The sequence below is a fragment of the Bos indicus genome, chromosome 24 (assembly GCF_029378745.1).
Source record: "Bos indicus isolate NIAB-ARS_2022 breed Sahiwal x Tharparkar chromosome 24, NIAB-ARS_B.indTharparkar_mat_pri_1.0, whole genome shotgun sequence".
In the NCBI taxonomy this organism is placed as follows: domain Eukaryota; kingdom Metazoa; phylum Chordata; class Mammalia; order Artiodactyla; family Bovidae; genus Bos; species Bos indicus.
Genome location: NC_091783.1, coordinates 956,132 through 980,201, shown reverse-complemented (window position 1 = coordinate 980,201; position 24,070 = coordinate 956,132). Strand labels below are relative to the sequence as shown.

The 24,070-nt window shown below is 50.0% G+C and overlaps 2 protein-coding genes across 4 annotated transcripts in view; one reads left to right on the top strand and one right to left on the bottom strand.

Annotated features, from left to right (window-relative positions):
* SLC66A2 (solute carrier family 66 member 2) overlaps nucleotides 1–15,847 on the bottom strand; it is a 41,144-nt gene extending 25,297 nt beyond the window's left edge. For 2 of the 3 annotated variants that reach the window (XM_070778613.1, XM_019986961.2), the window contains exons 1-2: nucleotides 15,519–15,847; nucleotides 10,741–10,874 (exon numbers count right to left, since the gene is read on the bottom strand). In XM_070778613.1, coding sequence (XP_070634714.1) covers nucleotides 10,741–10,874; nucleotides 15,519–15,721 — 337 coding nt within the window. In that variant the 5' untranslated portion in view covers nucleotides 15,722–15,847. Of the gene's footprint in view, nucleotides 1–2,954; nucleotides 3,009–10,740; nucleotides 10,875–15,518 lie in introns of all 3 variants that reach the window. The other variant, XM_070778612.1, reaches the window with a different exon arrangement.
* Nucleotides 15,848–16,942: 1,095 nt separating this feature from the next.
* HSBP1L1 (heat shock factor binding protein 1 like 1) overlaps nucleotides 16,943–24,070 on the top strand; it is a 20,802-nt gene continuing 13,674 nt past the window's right edge. The window contains exon 1 of the mRNA XM_070778616.1: nucleotides 16,943–22,805. Coding sequence (XP_070634717.1) covers nucleotides 22,755–22,805 — 51 coding nt within the window. The 5' untranslated portion in view covers nucleotides 16,943–22,754. The remainder of the gene's footprint in view (nucleotides 22,806–24,070) is intronic.

The window sequence follows — 24,070 nt, the reverse complement described above, 5'->3', positions numbered from 1 at the left end:
CAGAAAAAAACAGACTTTAAAACAAAACGATTACTAGACATAAAGGAAAATTTTATGATGATAAAAGGGCCAATCTATCAGTAAGATAAAACTATAAACATACACACCTAACAACAGTGCTCCAAAATATAAAGAGCAAAAACTGACAGAAGTGAAAAGAGACACAAATAAGGCAGTCGGAGATTTCAATACACATTTTTAGTAACTGACGTAACAACCAGACAGAGGAATAAGGAAAGAGAAGAGCTGACAACACTACAAAACCTAGCCAGACGCTCCTCTACCCCACCTGAAGGGTAGGACATACATCATTCACAAGTGCACATGGAGCGTTCTCCAGGAGAGACCATTGGCCAAGCCATCAAACAAGCCTCAATTTAAAATGACTGGAATGATACAAAATATTTTCTCCAACTACAATGGAATTAAATTAGAAATCAAGGCATGTGTGCTATGCATGCAGGCTACATCGTTTCAGTGGTGTCCAGCTCTTTGCGACTCTATGGACTACAGCCCTCCAGGCTCCTCTGTCCATGGGAGTCTCCAGGCAAGAATACTGGAGTGGGCTGCCACGCTCTCCTCCAGGGGATCCTCCTGACCCAGGGACCAAACTGGCATCTCTTAGGTCTCCTTCATTGGCAGGTGTGTTCTTTATCACTAGTGCCACCTGGGAAACCCCTAGAAATCAATAACAGAAGGAAACTTGGGGATTCATTAATATATGTGGAAATTAAACAACACACTCATAAGTAACAAAGGAATCAAAGAAGAAATCCTGAAGGAAATTTAAAAATATTTTAAGGCCAATGAAAACATACCAAAACTTACAGGATGCAGTGAATACATTACTTACAAAGAAATTATGGCTAAAAGTTATATTAAAAAAGATGATCAACTATATGTCAATAAAAAAAGAAGGAATATCTCAAATCCATAAATTAACCTTATAGCTTAACAAGTAAAAAAAAAAAAAAAAAAAAGAACTAAACCCAAAACAAGCAGAAGGAAAGAGATTATAAACACTAAAGTGGAAATAAACTAGGGACTAGAAAAACAATAGAGAAATATCAACAAAACCAAAAGTTGGCTCTTTGAAAAAAATCAATTAAATGCATGAATCTTTAGCTGCAAGAAACAAAACAAGATGGAGAGAGAGAGAGGAGACTCGAATTACTGATGTCAAGGATTAAAGAGAGATCATTACCACTAACTTTACAGAAATCAAAAAGATTATAAGAACAATATATGCCAACAAATAACAGATTAACTGGACAAATTCCAAGAAAGAATTTCTCTTGAAACTAACTCAGAAAGAAATAGAAAGTAAGAATAGATTTACAAGTAAAAGACTGAATTAGTCCTTTTAAACTTTCCATAGAAAGCACAAGCCCAGATTGGTTTCACTGTCTGATCCTACCAAACACTCAGAAGAACCAATAAACCTGAAGCAAGTGCTGAAGAAGCCCCTGGATCTGACGCACTGCACAGTGAGTACAGTCGTAACCATCAGACTTGCCAGGAGACTAAAAGTGATCATCCAACCATCAGACTTGCCAGGAGACTAAAATTGATCATCCAACCATCAGACTTGCCAGGAGACTAAAAGTGATCATCCAACCATCAGACTTGCCAGAAGACTAAAAGTGATCATCCAACCATCAGACTTGCCAGGAGATGAAAAGTGATTGTTCCAACCATCAAACTTGCTAGGAGACTAAACGTGATCATCCAACCATTAAAAAAAATGGTAAATATGTAATGTGATATAGGTACTCATTACCACTACTTGGCTATTATATCACAGTATATAAATGTGTCAACACGTACCTTTAATTTACCTGTCAAATATATTTCAATTAAAACACTTTTAATTAATAAAGAATTAATAGCAATTCTTCACAAATTCTTTTTAAAAATAGAAGAGGAAGGAATGCTTCCCATTTCCAATTTATTTCATAAGACCAGTTCTATCCTGATATTAAAATCAGTTATCATATGAAGAAGGGAAAAAAAAAAAGGAACCTAAACAACCTAACAGTAGCAAACAAAATCTAGTAACTTATAAAAAGGATTATAAATCATGATCAGATGAGATTCATCCCAAGAATGCAAGGTTGGTTCAACATACAAAACTCCATGAACATAATGTACTATAATGAGTAGAATAAATGACAAAAACCACATAATCACCTTAACAGACACAAAAAGCATTTGACAAACTCATATATCTTTTCATGATGAAAACAAACTCAGAACAGAAGGGCACTTGCTTAACCTAATATAAGCATCTCTGTAAAATCCGTAGCCAACACCATACTCAATATCAAGAAGGAAATGCTCTCTCACTATGACCAGTAACCAGACAAGCACATCTACATCTACTCTCCCACTTCTGGCCACAGTAATTAGTCAAGAAAAGAAATAAAAAGTTTCCAGATTGGAGAAGAAGGAGTAAAACTCTCTATCTGTGGATGACATAATCTTGCATATAGAAAATCCTCAACTATCCATTAAAAAGCTATTAGAATGAACGAGTTCAGCAAAGCTGCAGGTCCCAAGATCGATATGTGAGAATCAATTCTATTTCTACAAAGTAACAATGAACAATCCAAAGCGAAAATTAAGAAAACAATTCCATTTACCACAGAATCAAAAAGAATAAAATACTTTGGGATAAGCTTAACAAACAGAATTCATGTCTTTCTTTTTACCTCTCTGCATCCCTCCCCCTTAACACAACACAGAAAATGGGTAGGTTTCTAGTGGTTACTTCATGCTTGAAAACAGCAGGCTGTGTTGGTTAGCTGGCTGGAGATGCAGCCACGCGGGGTGGGTGATGCCCATGCAAGGAGAGGATGCGGCACAGGTGTGAGTGGAGACAAGAGACGGACAGAGCTGCAGAGCAGGAAACGGACCCGGTGCTCCAGGGGTGGCACATGCAGCGTGGTACATACCCAGAAAGGACCGCCCAAGGGGGACTCTGACTTCTCCATCTTTATTATCTGCAGCTACATTTAAAAAGAGAAAGAGAGAGAAAACAGAAAGGAAGAAGAGACAAAAACAGACCGATTTTAACACTGGTAAGTCCTTGTTGCATTTCTTTAAAAAAAAAAAATGGAACAGAAAGACAAGCTTTTGGTTTCTGTGCATTAGGAAATCCACTTTGTGAACCATTGTTCTCCAAACCTGTCCTCTTTCAAAATAAGTCCCTGGGACAGAGGAAAAAAATGAAACGTCACCAAATCTCACTTAATTTCTAAAGTCGGAGGTGCTGACGAGATACAGCAGACCCTACCTTCCACTTTCCCCCGGAAACTCACCTGGACACAAACCCTGGCTACAAGACAGCTGTCCCAGGGTCCAGATTCTTCAGAACAAAGCTGTTTCCCGAAGGCACTCAACACAACACCCACCGTGAGCAGACAGCGAGTTCAGCATGTGAACCTGCCCGCCCTTGGACATCACATCAAGTCAGGGAGCAGGGCTGGCAGCTGCCCCCAGCGGTGGCCCAGGAAGGACCCAGTGTGAGATTCCACTGCCAGCCACCTTGCCTTCCCACTCGCCCCCGCCCCACCTGAGGCTTCCCTAGACTGGGCCACCCCAGGAAAACAACAGACTGACCAGAGGCCCTGAAGACCACCAGAGCTCCTCCAGGGGGTTTCCACCTGCAAGTGGAGCTGGGGACGGAGGTCAGTCACTGAGGTCAGAAGCAAAGGCAGGAGCAAAGGTCATGGGTCTGCACCAGGCAACGGAAACTACCCCACACTGGAGATGTTTCAAGTAATCAGCTAAAAGCAAATACCAGCCTTTCTGCCTAGACCCGGGGACAGCTGATACTGCTCAGGGAAGAGCTGGGGGGATGGAGGGGGTGGTTCATAAACCAACAGGAACCACTGTCTCCTCTCCTTACCCTGCCTCCCTTCCAACACCCCCTTCTGGACCTTCTGGGTTCTGAGTCCCCAGAGCTGGTCAGATTCTCCCAGCTTTTTGGTTCTGTCTTTGATTTAGATCAGGTTCACCATTAATGGGCACCTCCTCTAAAGATCAAAGTACCAAAAGAGGGAAGGGGGGTAGGCTACAGGACAGGGCGTTCCACTCAGCCACTTATGGGCTTGGACACAAAGCTGCCCTTCTCTCTCCCGGCCTGATCCTGCTGAGCTGACAAGCAGAGCTTCACACCTGCCCTGCAGAACCACCGGGCGTGGCCAGGTGCAGGGCTTGGGGTCAGCCAGACACACACCCTGGTCAGGGCGGCCAGCAGCAAGCTGGGTGGGAAGGTCACATCCTGTGCACAGCATCCAGCTACCTGAGGTTTTTCGGCTGGAAAGCAACATGATCAGATCTACGTTTTAGAAAAACACCTTCATGTAGGACAGATGGAGGAAAGGGCGCTCTGAAGCCGAGAGACACTGGCAATGTTTTGTGATCACGTGCCGCCACAGATCTGTACTGAAGACACACCAGGCACCAAGCTGCAGAAATGACTGCAACACTTCCAGACCACACTGCCCTCAGAGCCTGCACCCCCCACTAGGAGGAGGGCCCCTGTCCCCTTGACTCAGGGTGGGCCTGAGGTGCAGGTCGGCAGAAGCAATGCTGTGTGATTTCCAAGACCAGATCTTTAAAAAGATGCAATGTCCACCCAGTTCTTCCCAGACACTCCCGCTGAACCATGGCTCCACAGTGTGAGGAAGGCCAGTTCTCATGAGGAGCCCACGTGGGAGCGTTCCAGCAGAGCCCAGCTGAGGTCCAACCGACGGCCAGCACCACGTAGACACAAGAGTGAGGAGTAAAGAGAGAAACAGAGAGGGGGAGAGAGGGTGGGAGAGGCAGAGAGAGACAGAGAGATCCAAAAACAGAGGAAGACACGGGGAGGACAAGCAGGGGCAAGAGACAGTGAGAGAGCAAACAGCCCAAACTGCAGAGTCTGGGGTGAAAATGTCCTTTCCTGCCCCCAAATTTGGGGCCCACCTGTCGAGCAGCCACAGAGACAGGAGCCAGAGACGACTAAGCCGAAGTTTCAGCAGGGCTGAGACAGGACAGTCAGCCCTGGGGCGGCCAGAGGACAGGACGGTGCTTGACAGACAAGAGGCAGATCTGCAAACGCCCCGGGCACTCTGGTCCTCATCACGGTTTGAGACTCACTGCTGGGGGCGCCTGGGAGAGAGCACATGGGGGCTACGTGTGGGAGGGGGCGGAGGTGGACAACGGCTGCAGCGGAGAGGTAGGGGGCCCAGGGCCCACGAGGAGGTGTGTTCACGGTGGCCCAGCAACACAGGAACAGAAGGCCCTAGGTCAGCACCGGGCAGTGGGCTGGACCGAGGCAGGACCGTGCCCTGAGGCCCAAGGACACAAAGGAGCCCCTGCAAACGCAGAGCAGTCTGTGCATAAGCATCCTCCTGGGAAGGGGATCCTCAGCTTTCATTCTCGGGGTAGTATGCGACTCTCCCCACCCAACATTTTCTTCCAGCTGCACTAAGCTATAACTACATACCATAAAAAATTCACACTTCGAGTGTGTTTAGTACATTCCCAGAGTCCTGCCGCCACCACTACTACAGAACTCCAGGGCTTTCATCAGCTCACAAGGACCCCTGTCCTCTTCTGCAGTCAGCCCATCCCCGTCTACCTCCCAGCCAATTCCACCAGAGTGCTGAGACTTGGGGCAAATCTCAACACAATTCACTCGGGTATCTGGCTGGTGGCCCACTCACTGGGAGGCACTCGCTGTTTCTAGTGACTGCACGACACAGGCATCTGGCAGGAGGGACGTGTGACCCTGAGGACAGCATTTAAACAACTTAGCAGCCTCACTGTTGGCACAACCTCAAGACGGCACCCGTTGGGAGCTGAGAGGGAAGCGAGCTGGGAACGGCACTCTGCCTGCTGGAAACCTCCCTGCCCCACCCACTGGGGCCCCGAAGAACCCCGATCCAACAGCCGTCCCAGGGGCCCGGACTGGGGCCTCCAAGGCCATGTCCAGACCAGGTCTGGGGCAGGAGACTGGACAGCGAGCTCAGAGCATCTTGTCACAGCAAGGTCCGCACTCCAGGGGACCACCATGCCAGAGGCAAGAGCCAGCAGCGGAGGGTCGGAGGCGGGCAGCTGGCCACAGGGAGCAATGGGACTTCTGTCACGTGAATCATGGGGTAAAGTAAAACAAACACACTCATCACTGCAAGGTACTGGGAACTGATTTTGAAAAGTAAATAAAGATAAATATGGAAATCACCCCTGAATACTCATTGAAAGGACTGATGCTGAAGCTCCAATACTTGGCCACCTGATGCGAAGAGCCAATTTGTTAGAAAAGACCTTGATGCTGAGAAAGACTGAGGGCAGGAGAAGGGGATGACAGAGATGGTTGGATGGCATCACCGACTCAATGGACATGACTTTGAGCAAACTCTGGGAGGTAGTGAAGGACAGGAGAGCCTGTTGTGCTGCGGTCCATGGGGTCGCAGAGTCGGACCTGACTTAGTGACTGAACAACAAGTGAGCATTCACCTGCCTCTCCTTTATAAATCAAACTGTTGAAAGGCTGAGTAGCATTCACGGGGAAGTACCTCTAGAGGGGCAGGGACAGTAGAGTGGGGTGCTGGGCGGCCGGGACACACTGTCGGGTCTGGGCCCTGGGCCCCCCTGGCTGCCACCCTCCAGAGAGGCCAGCTGCCAGGCGTGCCTCCTGGAGGAAACGCACAACAGTCCTGCAGAATCTAAAGGGCGGACCTGGATCGAATCACCTTGCAGAATGTTCTTCACAGGGCAGTCCACACAGCCCTGGTTCAGCAGCCTGATTCTGTGCAGATTCTGCAGCCCTGTCGCTCCAAGTGCTGCTGCCGGTCCACTGACCCCATGCTGGGCACAAAGCGCACAACGTAGAACAAACAACAGATAAGTTCAAAGGACAAAGGGGATTTAGGGAGAACTACAGATCATCACTTCATGGGAAATAGATGGGGAAACAGTGGAAACAGTGTCAGACTTTATTTTTTTGGGCTCCAAAATCACTGCAGATGGTGACTGCAGCCATGAAATTAAAAGACGCTTACTCCTTGGAAGGAAAGTTATGACCAACCTAGATAGCATATTCAAAAGCAGAGACAGTACTTTGCCACAAAGGTCCGTCTAGTCAAGCTATGGTTTTTCCGGTGGTCATGTATGGATGTGAGAATTAGACTGTGAAGAAAGCTGAGCACCAAAGAATTGATGCTTTTGAACTGTGGTGTTGGAGAAGACTCTTGAGAGTCCCTTGGACTGCAAGGAGATCCAACCAGTCCATTCTGAAGGAGGTCAGCCCTGGGATTTCTTTGGAAGGAATGATGCTAAAGCTGAAACTCCAGTACTTTGGCCACCTCATGTGAAGAGTTGACTCATTGGAAAAAACTCTGATGCTGGGAGGGATTGGGGGCAGGAGGAGAAGGGGACTACAGAGGATGAGATGGCTGGATGGCATCACTGACTCGATGGACGTGAGTGTGAGTGAACTCCGGGAGTTGGTGATGGACAGGGAGGCCTGGCATGCTGCAATTCATGGGGTCGCAAAGAGTCGGACACGACTGAGCGACTGATCTGAACCGAACTGAACAGATTAAAAGGGCTTCCCAGGTGGCACGAGTCGTAAAGAACCCACCTGCCAATGCAGGAGACGTAAGAGACAGAGGTTAGATCCCTGGGTCAGGAAGATCCCCTGGAGGAGGGCATGGCAACCCACTCCAGTATCCTGGCCTGGAGAATCCCATGGACAGGAGCCTGGTGGGTTACCATCCATGAGGTCACAAAGAGTCAGACATGACTGAGGGGAATTAGCATGCACCCCCATATAGATTAAGAAGACAAACTGCAACAACAAAAAGACACCGACCAATCACAGTTTGTGGCCCATAACTGGATCTTGATCTAAGGAAACAAACTGGCCAAACACTTAGGAAACACAAGAGACAGTTGGAAACTCACACAGATGGTGGTTTGATAATAAGAAGAACGGGCTTCTTATGGAATGATGATATTGTGTCATGCTTTCTTAAAGTCTTATCTTTTAAAGACATGTTACAGACCATCTACAAATGGCCTATATCGAGTATTTGCTTCAGCAACTGCAGGAAGAGGATGTGCACGGGCTCTGGAAAACGGTCGGAGGCTGTCAGGGCCCCACACAGAGCACCATATGCTGCTCTCCCACTTCTACATGTTTGAAATTCTCCACAATAAAAAGTGAAAAAGGAAAACACAGCACTGTCAAGACAGACACCACACTCCACTCCTGGTTCACAGTTAAATAGCAGGTTTATGTTAGCATCTCCAGCCAATTTCTCCCTGAAACACGTGGCCTCCGTGAATGCCGCCCCATCTTGGACATTCTGAAAGGGGAACCCACCCCTCTGGGTCCTGCCTCCACTGCACACAAGGGCACTGAAAAGCTTCTGTGGAATGAGAGCTTTTAAAACATTTGATCCTAATTTTGAAAATGATCCCAATCTTGTGATAGGAGACTGAAAAAGAAAAACTTGGGGAAAAACGCCACAAGGTTCCAAGCAGTCACCTCTGGGCAGTGGGGTGGAGAGTGTTTGACTTTTGTGTTGTGTCCTGTCTCCCTCAAAATGTCTACTGAGCAGGTGTCACTCATCAGATAACAAATTAGATATTTTTCTAAGTAACCTGCTTTTTCTCCCTAATACCACTGATGTTTCTTTAATTTTAACTTTCAAGTTGAATGGGTGACCTTCAGAACTGAAAACTTTTATAAAAGATGGCTGGAAAACATTCAAGCTTTTTTTCAGGCTGCCTGACTGTCCTATAGCTGAAGTTGGGCTCCTCAGACTCTCCTCCTGAGTTATTTTAATGTGCATGGTCAGTTCCCCCGGAAGTCTGCCTCCCGGGGCCGGAGGCACCCTCACAGCCCTGGCTGACACATTCCGGAAGCAGAAGCTGGCCACCTGCCAGGTGGAGGGGGCCACGGGGTGGGGAAAGCACAGGACAGAGGCCCATGGGCTGCAGAGCTTCCCAACCCAAACCACTTGGCGTTTTCACAGCCTGCTTCTGGCAGATTAGAGGAAATAAACCCACATACTCATTAAAGGCTTCCCTAGGAGGACGCGGAGACTTAAGTATCTCTTAAACAGTGGACACAAAAATATGTAAATCACCCTGGATTCGAGTACTGAATTCTCAAACTCTTAGCTGGTGTGGGCAAAGGTTAGGAGACAACCCTCCCTGAGTCTGCGCTGGGCCCAGGGGTCAGGAGCCACAGCCCTCCACTCCCCCAGAGCCGAGGACACCCACTAGCACACTGGCCAATGCCCGTGAGCTGCCATTAAGTGTTAAATTCTGAGTTCACCGCGTGACGCAGGGGCCCCAGTGCCTGCTGTGTCTGTGTCATCATGGCCCACACACGGCTTCTAACAAGGTCACTGCTGCAGAGCCCGAGGCTCAGTGCACTAAGCCACCAGGGCACCGATGTCTCCCCAGGCCTTCCCCCACCTGGTGAGGACGATCGCGCTAACCACCCACACGGCCCAGTCTGTGGTCGGCTGTGAGATCCTGCACCCCTTACAGGCGAGGTTCAAGGGGCACATATCACAGACGCCCTTGTCTCAGAGGAAACTAAGCTGTAGCTCTTCCCTGGTAAGGGATCCGCGATACAGGAGCCCTGCTTCCTGGGCACCGGCAGCAGCACGGTCAGCACCACCTCAGGTAAGTGTTCCCAAGTCACAGTGGGGAGGACGGTGCTGATGGGGAGAAGCAGCAGAAACAGGCAGTGCTGATCACCTTTACAGCCTAAGTGACACTCAGCAGTCCAGGCTACTCACTGGAGCTGGAGGCCGACCCATTTTCTACATACACTCACACTAAAAGCAGAAGCTACACAAGAGGAAATGATTCACTCAAAGTGAAAGAAAATAACCATCAGGAAAAAGAAAAAGAGTGGGGCAGGAGCACAGTCCACAGGAGTCCCAGAACTAAACAAACTCTGGAGAATACACTTCTCTAAGCAGCAATTGAGACTGAGCACACACAGTCTCAGATGAAAGCAAAGCGAGAACTGTCTTAGATTCAGTCATTAGACAAAAGAAGTGCAGCACCGAACCCCCTGCAGAGAGAAGCCCACCAGCCCACTTGGTCAAACACAGAACATCAGCTTGGAACGAACACTGTCAAAGGAAAAGGCAAAATCAGGAGCAGTATCTTCTATTTTCTAAGCTGCCAAAAAATGCAGTGTGTTGAGCGTGGGATTCGCCAACCTGAGCTCATGGACCCTGTGTGCCCATCCAAAGCCCACAAAGCATGACGCCAGGTGAATGTTTAATAAGGTACATAACTGATCCCAGTTGACTCAGGAGGAAGACAAAAACGGAGAGGCTGTGCGAAGAGCACAAGCCCACACACACAAGGTCAGAGATAAACACGCCTCCGCAGGGAACGTCTGTTTCTGGCCTGATTAAGCCAGAAACAGACCAGCAGTACCACCCCCTGCCCGATGAGGGTCCAGTGTGACCACGGCCACAGCCAAGGGCGTGTTAAGAGAGCTGATCACTCGCTCAAGTCCCAGCTTCATGGATATGCTGTCGAGTCAGTCACTGATGGAGAACACGGCTGCCATGACAGACGCCAGCGCCACTTGGTAAGACCGTGACTGCCTGGAGGCCACTGGGCGAGGGCAGCCCAGCCTCTCCCCGGGAGCTCGGCTGATGCCACTCCTGGAGTTACCGGGCTTTCTCCCCGAAGCTGCCGGTCACCCACCTGAAAAGACCCGGCGTTTCAGGTTCAGCTCATTGGCCACGCGGACCTCGGTGCAGAGCTTCAGCATGAGCAGCATGGTCAGGATCATGACGACACTCTGCCAGAGCAGTGGCGACTCGAAGTGCCTCCCAAACCTGCGGGGGAACACGCCGTGGCATCAGGGAGGCAGCAGGCAGAGCCCAGTGTGCTGGTCAGACAGCGCCGGGATGGGAGGGCCTGGACCAGTCCTGGACAGCAGACCCGGGTCTCCACAAACGCCTGAGATGATGTGCAGGAGTGAGACATGCCGCACACCCCTCCCCAGGAATCGCTGGGAGCCTCCCAAGGCCTTGGACTGACTGAGTGGGCCTCCTGCACACCGCCCACCCCCCAAAAGCCCAGCCAGGGATCCATCACCCTCCTGCAGAGACGCTGCTGCCACCAGGTGAGACGCCCAGGCTCCAGACCACCCGCCTCCCCAGGAAGATGCATCCCAGACTTGGGACCAAGAGCATCTCCACCCTCTGCCTGAAGAGCAGGGGTCTCCAGGCCAGCACAGTCCGAAGTGTGAGCAGAGCAGGGCACCAGGCCCCCACCCCTCACGAGGGAAGAGGTGAAGTCAGCGAGGGTATGGGTGCAGGCCTGGCAGACCCCCACTGAAGCCCCATGTCCCCCTCTTCTCCCAGCCCCAGCCTGCCCAGCTATAGGACCCCAGGCCTTCCTGCTGACTTTTGTGTTGAGCATTTTACCACCTCAGCCAAAAATTCCTGAAGGCCAGAGCCACAGTCCAGTGACCGGCACCAGTGGGCCCATTAGAAGACCTCAGTCCCCAAGGGGTGATCACAGCACTGCCCTCCCCATACCAGCTGGGGGTCTCAAACGTGGCCACCAGAACCACGAGGGCTGGGACATTCAACCCAGCCCACTGCAAGCCTGCAAACCCGTCACCCCAAGGTGAGGCCTGGGCACAGCGCCCTGCAAGCCCAGGCCCCAGTCCTTACTTGGCTGTTCTGGGGCAGAGAATCCACTGCGAGCAGTTTCCCAAACCTGAGCTGGTACCAACTGTCAAAGTCGGGAGGTCCTGGATGGCCCTCCAATTGACCCTGAAACCAGGCGACAGGCAGATAGTGGCCCACCTCCCCGCCCCCTCCCTCACACCCATCCCTTCAAGGAGACGGTCACGAGAGCTGCTGCTGCTGGGCCACACACGTGCTTCTGCACAGGCTGGCTCCGGCCACCATGCTGCCCCAGCCCTCATGCTGTGACCCACCACCTCTGGGCTTCGTCTCTTCTGTAAAGTGCAGACCCTCAAGCCCTATGGCTGTTTGAGGACATTTCTAGCCAATTCTAGGAACTAGCCCCCACTGGTTACCTAGCTGACCCCAGGGGCTGACAGACCCATAGATAATCCAGAAGAGGAGACATAGAAGGGTCTGTATCAGGCTGGGGGCACTGGGGCAGGTGGGCCTCACAGTGAACACTTCAGTCTAGTGTTTCACTTCTAGTTAGTTACAAGACTGAAGACATGGGATTTGGGCCATTGTGTAATAAATGCTACTTCCATTTTTTTTAATTGTTCAACAGAAACAATGAGTGACTAGGAAAACTGGGGAAGAAATGAAGGTTGGTGCTTCACCTTATACCACACACCAAAAAATCAAATCTAGGTGAATTCAATATTTACAGTAAAGAGAGAGATATTTATAGTGAAGTAAGGGTGGTGGCAGAGGTGAATATTTAACTGCTTTTAGGGTGAAGACAAGCTAAACAAGACACAAAATTTCAAAAAGCTTAACTTCCCACAAAAGATATACAAGCGACAAAACAAATAAACAAAGTGCAACATCATTAGTAATTTTTAAAAGCTCATTAAAATAGACCCTATGTTGTACTCATCGGGTGGGTTAAACTTCTCCCGTTAACCCTTACAGTCTGTGCTGGCACGTTGTCAGAGAGCCCTTTCTCCTCTCCTGCCTTGACAGTGAAGTTGGCACAGCCTCTCATGCAGATGATGGGAGAGCCCGGCTCAGGGGGAGCTGGTCCAAGCACATCCTCCCAGGGTGCAGCACACACCTGTCGCTCCCCGGGAGACACACACTGCAGAAAACGTGCAAAGTTTCACAGAGCTTGAGAAAAGTTTCCACCAGAACACCTCTGATGTGCCTTCAAAGCCCCAAAGAAAAGCTCAAGTGGAAGAGAAGCTGGGTATCTATTTCCTGCTCCCACCAGGACGCCTTCTGCCCAAGTAGCAGCTTGCCACTACCCCTGTGATACAGTGTCCCAGAGTCTCGGATACAATTTTACTACATCTCCAATACAATGTCACCACACCTCTGGTACAGTGTTACAACCTCTCTGATCAGACAGGGGTGTGGCTGGAGAACTAGCTCCCAGATGAATCAGGCCCTGGGTCAGAGGCCCTGCAGCATCATCCCTGCGCCCTGGGCCTCTCCCTCCCTTCTCTGCAAAAACCACTCAGTCCTTCTGGCTTCTGACAACACAAATGCCAAGTCCTGTCCATCAGCACTGTGCATGGTCTGCTGAATGCTGGTTCTGCAAAAGGATGGGAAGAATCATAGGAATGAAAGCATCAGAGTCTCGTGACTTTCAGAAACCTGGGGTTTATGTGGCTTGGTCAGCCTCCAACAGGCCTGCAGAGCCACTCACATGCCTCATGCTAGAAATTTCCCAGGGGCTTCCCAGGCAGACAAGAGTTTCTAGGACCACCTTCCCGGCAACCTCTAGGGAACTACACTCTTCACTTCCTCTATGTCCACCACTGTTCTTACACAGACCCAGCTCCATCCCACCCGGAGCCCCCGGCCTGAGCTCTGTCCCTCCCCACCACCCAGAACCCATGTATGTGTGTCTGTATGTCCCATATAGCATTGCTGCTAAAGTTTTAACCCTACAGCATCGGCCCAGGGTCTGGCTCAGGGGAAACCCTCAGAAACCTGTTAAATGAAATGGGCTGCTAACCCATGAAGCCTGGAGGGGACTCTGTTAACCTATGAAGCCTGGAGAGGACCCAGGAGTAGGTGCTTTGGAGGCTCCAGAGAAAGGAAGGAAATGGGAGACAGGCATTGCCCTCAGAGCAGAGGGACCTTGGGACCAGGTGGGCAGAGACGTGCCCACTCATTACAAGTTGTAGGCGAAGCCTGGCCTGTCTGCTGGGCTTAACCACATGAACTACAAAGTACTGCCAGGTGTGAAGTACAGGGAAAGCACATTCCCAGGTGAAAGGGACGCTGGAGCAGAGACCAGCACCCCTTGCCAGCCCTCCCTTCTTCCCATAGGATCTCACAGACTTCTGGGATCCCGGCTGAAAGCAATCCTGTGTGTTCACAGGGCAGCCATTGAACCCCTGAAGCGACACAGGCCAGTTGAGGCAGCTCAATCCTCCTCTGTTTGAAGGAGATCTGCCCCTGCCTAAAGGAAGTGCGGCTCCCAACCTGGGGGACCTTGGCTGGCCTGAGCCTGGGCTGGAGCGCTGGCGAGACAGCAGTCCGGGGCCCTGCTTCTGTGTCCCTCAGACCCAGCGGCAAGCAGCCGAGAGAGGGAAGGGGGGCATCTTACTGCAGTGAGAGAGTGCTGCCCTCAGCCAAGCAGAAAGGAAGAGTCTTCAAAATGCAGTTTTTCAACTGGTGCTAAACAAGTTAAAAGATAAGTGACCTCTGACCCCTCCTTCAGAAGTAGATGGCCCAAAGGCAGGGCTCACGGTCTGACAAATTCTCCTGGAAGAAGGGGTCACTCACTGTCTCACATTTTAAAACCCCACACTGAGCAAAAACACAGTGAGAGTGCCCAAGGGCTGCCTGGGGCCAGGTGGTCAGAAGGTGAAGGAGCTGAGAATTTCTGGACTCCGGGGACTCACACCCTGATGACCAAGGAGGGGACATCGGCCAAAACTCATCAAACTACACAAGTGAGATTGCGCTTTTCTTTAATGTAAATCCTACCCCAGTAAGGCTGACTTAAAATTAACTAGAAAGAAAGCTCGATTTCTCCAACAGTGACCCAAAAGTCAACAGGAGCCAGAAGCAGCACTCAGACGCCAGCTTGGTACTAGCTGCCCTTACCGTCTGTGCTGACAGAGGGCCTGGGACCCTCCTGAAGGAAGGACAGTCCCAGGTTTTACTGAAATCAGGAGGCTGCGAGACCTCTTCTCATTTCCTCTGAAAATACACCTTCCCAGTAACATCTGGCTTCAACAGCTGTTAAAATAACATCTCACTCCTTACCAGAATGCAAATGTCAGTAAGAGGAAGCTGGCTGGGAGGAGCAAGAAAAGACAGTCCCTTAAGTACTAGCCAGAAAGTGGACTTACTATTAAAAAATAATAATAATAACATAAAACCCCACACACAACAGAGAAGGCAGGAAAAGCGGCCCTTCAAGGCAGACGCCGGGAGCACTGCTTCCTGTCCGGCTCAGACGCCCCTCCTGACAGCTTTCAGTGGCCAATGCTTTGTCCTTCCTGCTGACCGCCTTCGGTCACTGGTATTCATGAACTCCCTTCCTTTTCTCTCCACTTCCCCCAAATGGCACGCAAATGCCTGAAGGCAGGGACCCAGTCCTAGACCAGCCCCACAGAGAAGGCCCTGGGTGTCTTGTGAAGGTAGGAGCCACACGAAATGAAAACGCAGATCTGAGACTATGCGAGATTCTCTCCATTCCTACCATTTTCCCTGGGAAATAGTCTCATCGTTTCACAGCTCCTTCTCAGGAAGTACAGACACTTCCACCCACTGGCCTCACGCAGACAAGAGAAGGCCATCTGCGCGGAGCACCCCACCTACCAGAAGAGTATCCGTAAGATATTGGCCACCAGGAGCACCAGACACACGTAGGTGGAGAAGCCCTCGGCGTTCTGAGTCCGCCGGATGTCCCGGTACTGCGGGATGTATGGCACCACGCCTCCGAAGACCATGGCACCGGCTGCACCCCAGGAAACCAGCTGGTGCAGCGGGACCAGAAGCCAACCCAAGCCTTCCGCTTCCATTCCGCTCGCCCGGCGGCCCGCCGGCCGACTGACGTCCACCCGGCCCGCGCGCCCTCCGCGCTCCCGGGCTCCCGGCGCGCGCTGTCACCCCCACGTGCCGCCGCCGCCCGGGACCATCCTCCGCCGCGGGCCTGGAGAGAGGAAAAGAAGTAAGGACTCAGCCGGGCCGCCTCGCCCGGAGAAGCCGCGCCCCGCGCATGGCCCGAGGCCCAGGACGCGCGCCCAGGGCGCACCGCCGGCTCGCTCGCGGGGCACGACCCCTCCTCGGGCGCGCACCCCGGGCTCCGCGGGAGAAGCTAGGCGCGGGCCGCCAGCCTGGGGCCGGCAGGGGGACCTGCCGTCCGGGTCGGGGCTCGGTTCCCGGGGTGGGGGTCGCACAGCCTGGGGATCAGAGGGCCAGGAGAGGGGGGCCCGGCCCAGGTGGACGCGCCGCCGGGGCCGCCCCTCACCCCCGCCGCAGGCCGGGCAGACTCGGCGCGGCACCCGCGTCCACGTGCTCCGCGGACCCCTCCCGGCTCACCCCTGCGGCCGGATCCTCGCAGTCTGTCCTCTGGTCAGTCCGTCTGTCCGCGCATCGAGCCCCGCCTCTGAGTGACGTCACAATACGTGGCCCCGCCCACACCCGGCGGCGGGACAGTTTCCGCGGAGTCCTAGTGCGAGCCATTAAGGTGGGGCGGGACCCGGGCGAAGTCAGGGGTCGGCCAGGTTAGGAAACAGTTGCCTGGCAAAGCCACTTCTGGGCCACGGGCTCACGTGGCCCGGCTCCGCCTGTTCTGCAGGGGGTGGCCGCGTAGACCGGGTCCTGTCGCCGCCCCAAGGGTCAGCGCGAGGCCTGGGGGAGAAATCAAAGTCCGTTTTGAGCAGGCAAAAGAAAGAATCTTTCAAAAATCTATCTTGTTTCAAGTTCTAAACAACTGGCAGTAGGACATTGATCTTGGTCCAAGTTTGAGAAAATGAAGACCCTTTCTACCTGTGGGAGGCTTAAGCCACTTCCCCCTTTTCTGTTTTCTTAAGTCTTCTCGTTCTGCAGGTTTGACCACTTGTTCGCACAAAGAAACCCCTGGAAAGCTTTTTTTTTTTTTTTTTCAGGTTGCTGACCGATGTTACAGGGCTGAGTCTAGGCAGCCTCCTGGAGTGGCTCGTTCGTACAGTCAGCTCTGAGAACCAGTGTTTCAAAATTCACAACGTACACAGGAAGTCCTCATGATTCAGGTTAATTGCTTCTGGGAAAGTCACTTACTATAAATGGGGCCAGAATTTCATAATAAATAATAAGTGGGTTAAAAAATAGGTGCTTATGTTGCATTAAAAATAGAAGTTAAGGGACTTCCATGGTGGTCCAGTGGCTAAGACTGCACTCCCAATGCATAAGGCCTGGGTTCAATCCTTGGTCAGGGAACTAGATCCCACATGGTGCAACTAAGACCTGGCACAGCCTAATAAATAAATAAAGGAAATATTTAAAAAAAAAATAAGTTAAAATTGTGAGATATTGCAACAACCAACAAAAGGAAGCAAAAAAAATTCTATGCCTAAAATCTGTGTATCCTCTGATATATTTAAAATGGATATCCAACAAGGACCTTCTATATGGCATATGGAACTCTGCTTGATGTTATGTGGCAGCCTGGATGGGAGGGGAGTTTGGGGGAGAACAGGTATATGTATAGCTGAGTCTCTTCACTGTTCACCTGAAACCGTCACATTGTTAATCACTATATGCCAGTATAAAATAGAAAGTTTAAAAAAATCTATATATTCAAATAAGTACCCTGAAAGAACTCTTCTTTTCTTACAGAATTTTTAAGTGAGAATTTCAAACATACACAAAAGTAGAGATCGTAGCACAGTAAACTCCATGTATCCATCACCCAGCATCAATAACTATAAAAGAACTCTTTTAATGAATATAACATAAAAAACAGCACAGCTAATTGGCAGCATTTTTCCCTTTCTGGCAATAATGGTGCATCTTAAAATCAGCAGCATCTTAGATTGAAGGCCTTAGAAATTAAGCCATTCACATGGACTCAGAGGGGCATCTGGCCACTTCCGCTGGATTTCATGCTTCAGAGGATAGAACTTCCTCTTACATTCAGTTCAGTTCGTTCAGTCGCTCAGTCGTGTCTGACTCTTTTCAACCCAATGGACTGCAGCATGCCAGGCTTCCCTGTCCATCACCAACTCCCTGAGCTTGCTCAAACTCATGTCCATCGAGTTGGTGATGCCATCCAATCATCTCATCCTCTGTCATCCCCCTCTTCTGCCTTCAGTCTTTTCCAGCATCAGCATCTTTTCCAGTGAGTCAGTTCTTTGCATCACATGGCCAAAGCACTGGAGCTTCAGCTTCAACATCAGTCCTTCCAATGAATATTCAAGACTGATTTCCTTTAGGATTGACTGGCTTGATCTCCTTGCAGTCCAAGGGACTCTCAAGAGTCTTCCCCAACACCATAGTTCAAAAGCATCAATTCTTCAGCGCTCAGCTTTCTTTGTGGTCCAATGCTCACATCCATACATGACTAATGGAAAAACCATAGTTTTGACTCTATGGACCTTTGCCGGCAAAGTAATGTCTCTGCTTTTTAATATGAGGTCTAGGTTGGTCATAACTTTTCTTCCAAGGAGTAAGCGTCTTTTAATTTCATGGCTGCAGTCACCATCTGCAGTGATTTTGGAGCCCAAGAAAATAAAGTTTGTCACTGTTTCCTTTGTTTCCCCATCTATTTGCCATGAAGTGATGGGACCAGCTGCCATGATCTTCTTTTTTTGAATGTTGAGTTTTAAGCCAGCTTTTTCACTCTCCTCTTTCACTTTCATCAAGAGGTTCTTTAATTCCTCTTTGCTTTCTGCCATAAGGGTGGTGTCATCTGCATATCTGAGGTTATTGATATTTCTCCTGGCAATCTTGATTCCAGCTTGTGCTTCATCCAGTCTGGCATTTTGCATGATGTACTCTGCATATAAGTTAAATAAGCAGGGTGACAATATACAGCCTTGATGTATTCCTTTCCAAATTTGGAACCAGTCTGTTGTTCCACGTCTAGTTCTAATTGTTGCTTCTTGACCTGCATACAGATTTCTCAGGAGGCAGGTCAAGTGGTCTGGTATTCCCATCTCTTGAAGACTTTTCCAGTTTGTTGTGATCCACACAGTCAAAGGCTTTAGTGTAATCAATGAAGCAGAAGTAGATGTTTTCCTGAAAATTTCTTGCTTTTTCTATGATCCAGAGGATGTTGGCAATTTGATCTCTGGTTCCCTCCCTTTTCTAAATTCAGCTTGAACATCTGGAAGTTCTTGATGCACATACTGTTGAAGCCTGGCTTGGAGAATTTTGAACATGACTTTACTAGTGTGTGAGATGAGTACAATTGTGTCGTAGTTTGAACATTCTTTGGCATTGCCTTTCTTTGGGATTGGAATGAAAACTGACCTTTTCCAGTCCTGTGGCCACTGCTGAATTTTCCAAATTTCCTGATTTGAGTGCAGCACTTTCACAGCATCATCTTTTAGGATTTGAAATAGCTTAGCAGGAATTCCATCCCCTCCACTAGCTTTGTTCATAGTGATGCTTCCTAATGCCCACTTGACTTCACACTTTAGAACGTCTGGCTCTAGTTAAGTGATCACACCATTGTGGTTATCTGGGTCATTAAGATCTTTTTTGTATAGTTCTTCTGTGTATTCTTGCCACCGCTTCTTAGTATCTTCTGCTTCTGTTAGGTCCATACCATTTCTGTCCTTTATTGTGCCCATCTTTGCATGAACTATTCCCTTGGAATCTCTAATTTTCTTGAAGAGATCTCTAATCCTTCTATTCTATTCTTTTCCTCTATTTCTTTGCATTGATCACTTAGGAAGGCTTTCTTATCTCTCCTTGCTATTCTTTGGAACTCTGCATTCAGATGGATATATCTTTCCCTTTCTCCTTTGCCTTTTGCTTGTCTTCTTTTCTCAGCTATTTGTAAGGCCTCCTCAGACAACCATTTTGCCTTTTTGCATTTCTTCTTCTTAGGGATGATTTTGATCACCGCCTTCTGTACAATGTTATGAACCTCCGTCCATAGTTCTTCAGGCACTAATCCCTCAAGATCTAATCCCTTGAATCTATTTATCATTTCCACTGTATAACTGTAAGGGATTTGATTTAGATCATATCTGAATGGCCTAGTGGTTTTCCCTACTTTCTTCAATTTAAGTCTGAATTTGGCAACAAGGAGTTCATGATCTAAGCCACAGTCAGCTCCTGGTCTTGTTTTTGCTGACTGTATAGAGCTTCTCCATCTTTGGCTGCAAAGAATATAATCAATCTCATTTCAGTATTGGCCAACAGGTGATGTCCATGTGTAGAGTCATCTCTTGTGTTGTTGGAAGAGGGTGTTTGCTATGACCAGTGAGTTGTCTTGGCAAAACTTTACTAGCCTTAGACCTGCTTCATTTTGTACTCCAAGGCCAAACTTGCCTGTTACTCCAGGTATCTCTTGATTTCCTACTTTTGCATTCCAGTCCCCTATGATAAAAAGGACATCTTTTTTTGGTGTTAGTTCTAGAAGGTCTTTTGTAGGTCTTCATAGAACCGTTAACTTTAGCTTCTTCAGCCTTAGTGGTTGGGTCACATAGGTCACACCAATGTTCTCATCTGTCAGAGTTAACATTCTAGATTTCTGATTTAAAGTTTTGTTTTATATTTAGCTGCTGCTCTTGTGGTCTGTGTCTTTGATTCCATTGTGTACTTCTTGTGAGTGAGAGTGAAACTGTTAATCGCTCAGTCATCCAACTCTTTGTGACCCCATGGATTGTAGCCCACCAGGCTCCTCTGTCAATGGAATTGTCTAGGCAAGAATACTGGAGTGGGTAGCCATTTCCTTCTCCAGTGGATCTCCCTGACCCAGGGATCGAACCTAGGTCTCCCGCATTGCAGGTAGATTCTTTACCACTGATCAACCAGGGAAGCCCTGTGTACTTCTTACCCAGACTGTTTTCTTCCCCAGCCTGTCTTTGCACCAGTGAAGCATCGTCTAGTTTCTGCTGCTTCACAGCACAATTGAATACTCTCCTGTTGTAGATTTGCAAGATCAGCTTCATTAGAAAATTTTTCCCCTGAACCTAGTTCCTGGGATTTAATATATTTAACAAAATGAGTTTTTGTTGAGTGATTCTCATTTCCATATTAATAAATTTGCGTTCCACAAAGGCAGAACTAAGAATTTGACCCCTTCTTAAAGAGTGTAGGTGCTAGATAGAGAATGAGAGATCCCATTTCTCCAGTAGAGATTGGGTTCTCAGGGTTATCAGAGAGTTTCTGAGTAGGTTTCCACTGAACCACAGAGATTACAGTTGAAGAAAGAAAGAAACCCCTTAACTATGATGCAGTCTCTCCCCTTCCCCCTCCACTTCCTGTCTTTATGGATCTGCCAGTCTGGACGTGTCCTGTGAGTGGAGTCTAACCACTCATCCTCCGGTGACTGGCTTCTCACTGAGCATCATGCTCCCCAGGTTCATCCACGCTGTGTCATGGGTCAGGGCTTTATTCCTTCTTATGCCTGAATTGTACTCCATCCTGAGGAGGGACCACATTTTGTTTATCTATTTGTCTGTTGGTGGACATCTGGCTATTTCCACCTGTTGACTATCATTAATAGTCAATAATGCTGCTATAAACTTTTCTGTACACGTTTTTGTGTGGATATATGCTGTCTTTTCCCTCGGGCACATACCCAGAGACAGAACTGAGGTTGTCTGGTAACTTTATGTTCAACTTTTTATGGACCTGCCAGACTGGCTGCACCACGCACCTTCCCGCCTGGGTGTGACACTCAGACTCTGCCACTCCTTGCCCACACCTGTCATTATCCCTCTGATTCGGGCCATTACAATGGGTGTGAAGTGGCTCCCCTGGTGGTTTTGATTTGCATTCTCCTGAAGAAAGAGGATGTTGGGTTTCTTTGCATGCAAGGCTGTGCTTCAACACACATCCAGCAGCCAGATGTCCCTGTGTGGTCACTCAGCCAAGACCCCTGGGGTGCTGGGGCACCCATACAGACACAGCCCTGCCTGCAGAGAGGTGCAGATGTGTAAACAAAGCAGGTACTTGCCAAACACAGGGTCCTGGGCCATCACCCATGAAGTAACCCAGAGCCACGTTCCAGACAGGCCTGCAGGACACAGAGGGAGAGAAAGCGGCAGTGATGTCTTCCTTCCAGATCCTCAAAAAATCAGAGCAGAAACTCAAGTGTTGGCCATTCTGCGTTGGTCACACGACAGGACTAATCTTTCTTTCTTCTTCTTATTTTTTTGGCCGCCCTAGGAGGCTTGTGGGATCTTAGTTCCTTGACCAGTGATTGAACCTGGGCCCTTGGCAGTGAGAGCTTGGAGTCCTGATCACTGGACCACCAGGGAATTCCCAGAACAAAACTATTCTTAATCTTAAAGTTGGGGGCAGAAATGGCAGAGGTTCAGGGAGAGGAGAGTCTCCTGGGTGGAAGATCACAAGAACCAGGACCTCAATGCGAATGTGGGCTGCGGCTAGACTCCATCCCCGCCCCCGCATCCCCACCCCGCCTCCAGGACCCCCCAGTGGACAGGTGACCACACTGCTTGGTGGCAGGGTGAGTGCCAGGGGCTGGGGAGCTGGGGAGGTGTTGTCCCCGGCGCAGAGCCGGGGTTTGGGGCGAGGAGAAAGCTCAGGGAGTGGATGGCGGTCTTGGTCACACAGCAACGCGGTGGTACCTGATGCCACTGCACCGTGCCTTAGAAACGTGTAAAACAGCAATTTCTATGCTGTGCATTCTCTGCCAGGATGATCATTAAAAGATCGTGCTCACTCTGGGCTCTGAAGCAATGAAAATAAACAGTGGCGCTGGGATAGGCCTGTCCGCCGAGGTCCCGCCCCGCCCAGGCCGCCACCCGCGCGCCGCTCGGGTCTTGCTCCTCGCGTCCCCGGCCATCGCCGCCGGCCCTGGAGCGGACCCCGCGGAGCGGCCGGCCGGGGACCAGCCGGCCTGCCTGCAGCCCAGGCCCGCCGGCCGCAGACATGGACGCACGGAGCCCCGAAGCACCCGGCGGACGCGCGCTGCGGGACGTGGTGAGTGGGGACCCTCCCGCGCCGAGCGCCGCTCCCGGACGGATGCCCCGCGCCCGAGGCTGGACACCCTCGCCCCCCACCCAGCCCGCGAGGGGCCACCACCCCCACCCACCCCCAGCTGCTTCCCATTTGCAAAGGTGCTGCAGTGCCAGAGATGAGACGGCCCAGGGCTGGTAGTCTCATTAAGACGTGGTTAGGTGTACACAATTGAATACACGTTTTTCTGACCAAAAAAATCCAAACCTGATTGCCCGCCGGAAGCGCTCCAGACAGAGGACCTGCCTCCACACAGGAAAGCAGAGTCCAGGGGAGACCCACCTCGGTTCTCGGCTCTAAAGCGGAGATAACACTGTGCGGGGAGGGAGTGTGTCCTGGACGGGGTGAGACTTCCACCTGGAAATTCAGGGCAGCCTGAGTATGCCCGCCGTCAGTCACAGGGATGGTGTTCCGGTTTGGCCCTTTAACAGGTTTCTGCAAACCCTTTCCCGGTGAACAAGCACCCAAGAGTGTAGGGGCAGCGTGCACCCACGCGGTGTGCTCTGGGGACCCTAGCAAAACTCCTTAAGAATTCTTTGAGAAGCCGAGGTTAGAGATTTTCTCCTATGCTATCTTCTGGACGTCTGATAGTTTGTTGCTTGTATTTAAATGTCTGATGGCTTTGAGTTAATTGTTGTGGACGGTGTGCGTTAAGGGTCAGGCCTGCTTGTTTAGTTGGTTACCCTTTGGCTGTCACTGTTCCAGCTGTTGGTTGAAGCTGTTGGTTGATTTTCTTTACTCTTTGAGTGGGAAAGCCATTTCACTATGTGAAAAATCAACTAATGGTAGGGTGCAGCCTCTGTGAAAAACAGACACGATTGAAGTGACTTAGCAGCAGCAGGCACATGCTGCTGCTGCTGCTGCTGCTAAGTCGCTTTAGTCGTGTCCAACTCTGTGCGACCCCATAGATGGCAACCCACCAGGCTCCCCCGTCCCTGGGGTTCTCCAGGCAAGAACACTGGAGCGGGTTGCCATTTCCTTCTCCAATGCATGAAAGTGAAAAGTGAAAGTGAAGTCACTCAGTCGTGTCGGACCCTCAGCGACCCCATGGACTGCAGTCCATCAGGCTCCTCTGTCCGTGGGATTTTCCAGGCAAGAGTACTGGAGTGGGGTGCCATTGCCTTCTCCGCAGGTACATGTATGTATGGAATAGAACACTACTCAACCATAAAAAAGAATGAAGTAATGCCATTTGCAGCAACACGGTTGGACCTAGAGATGATCATACC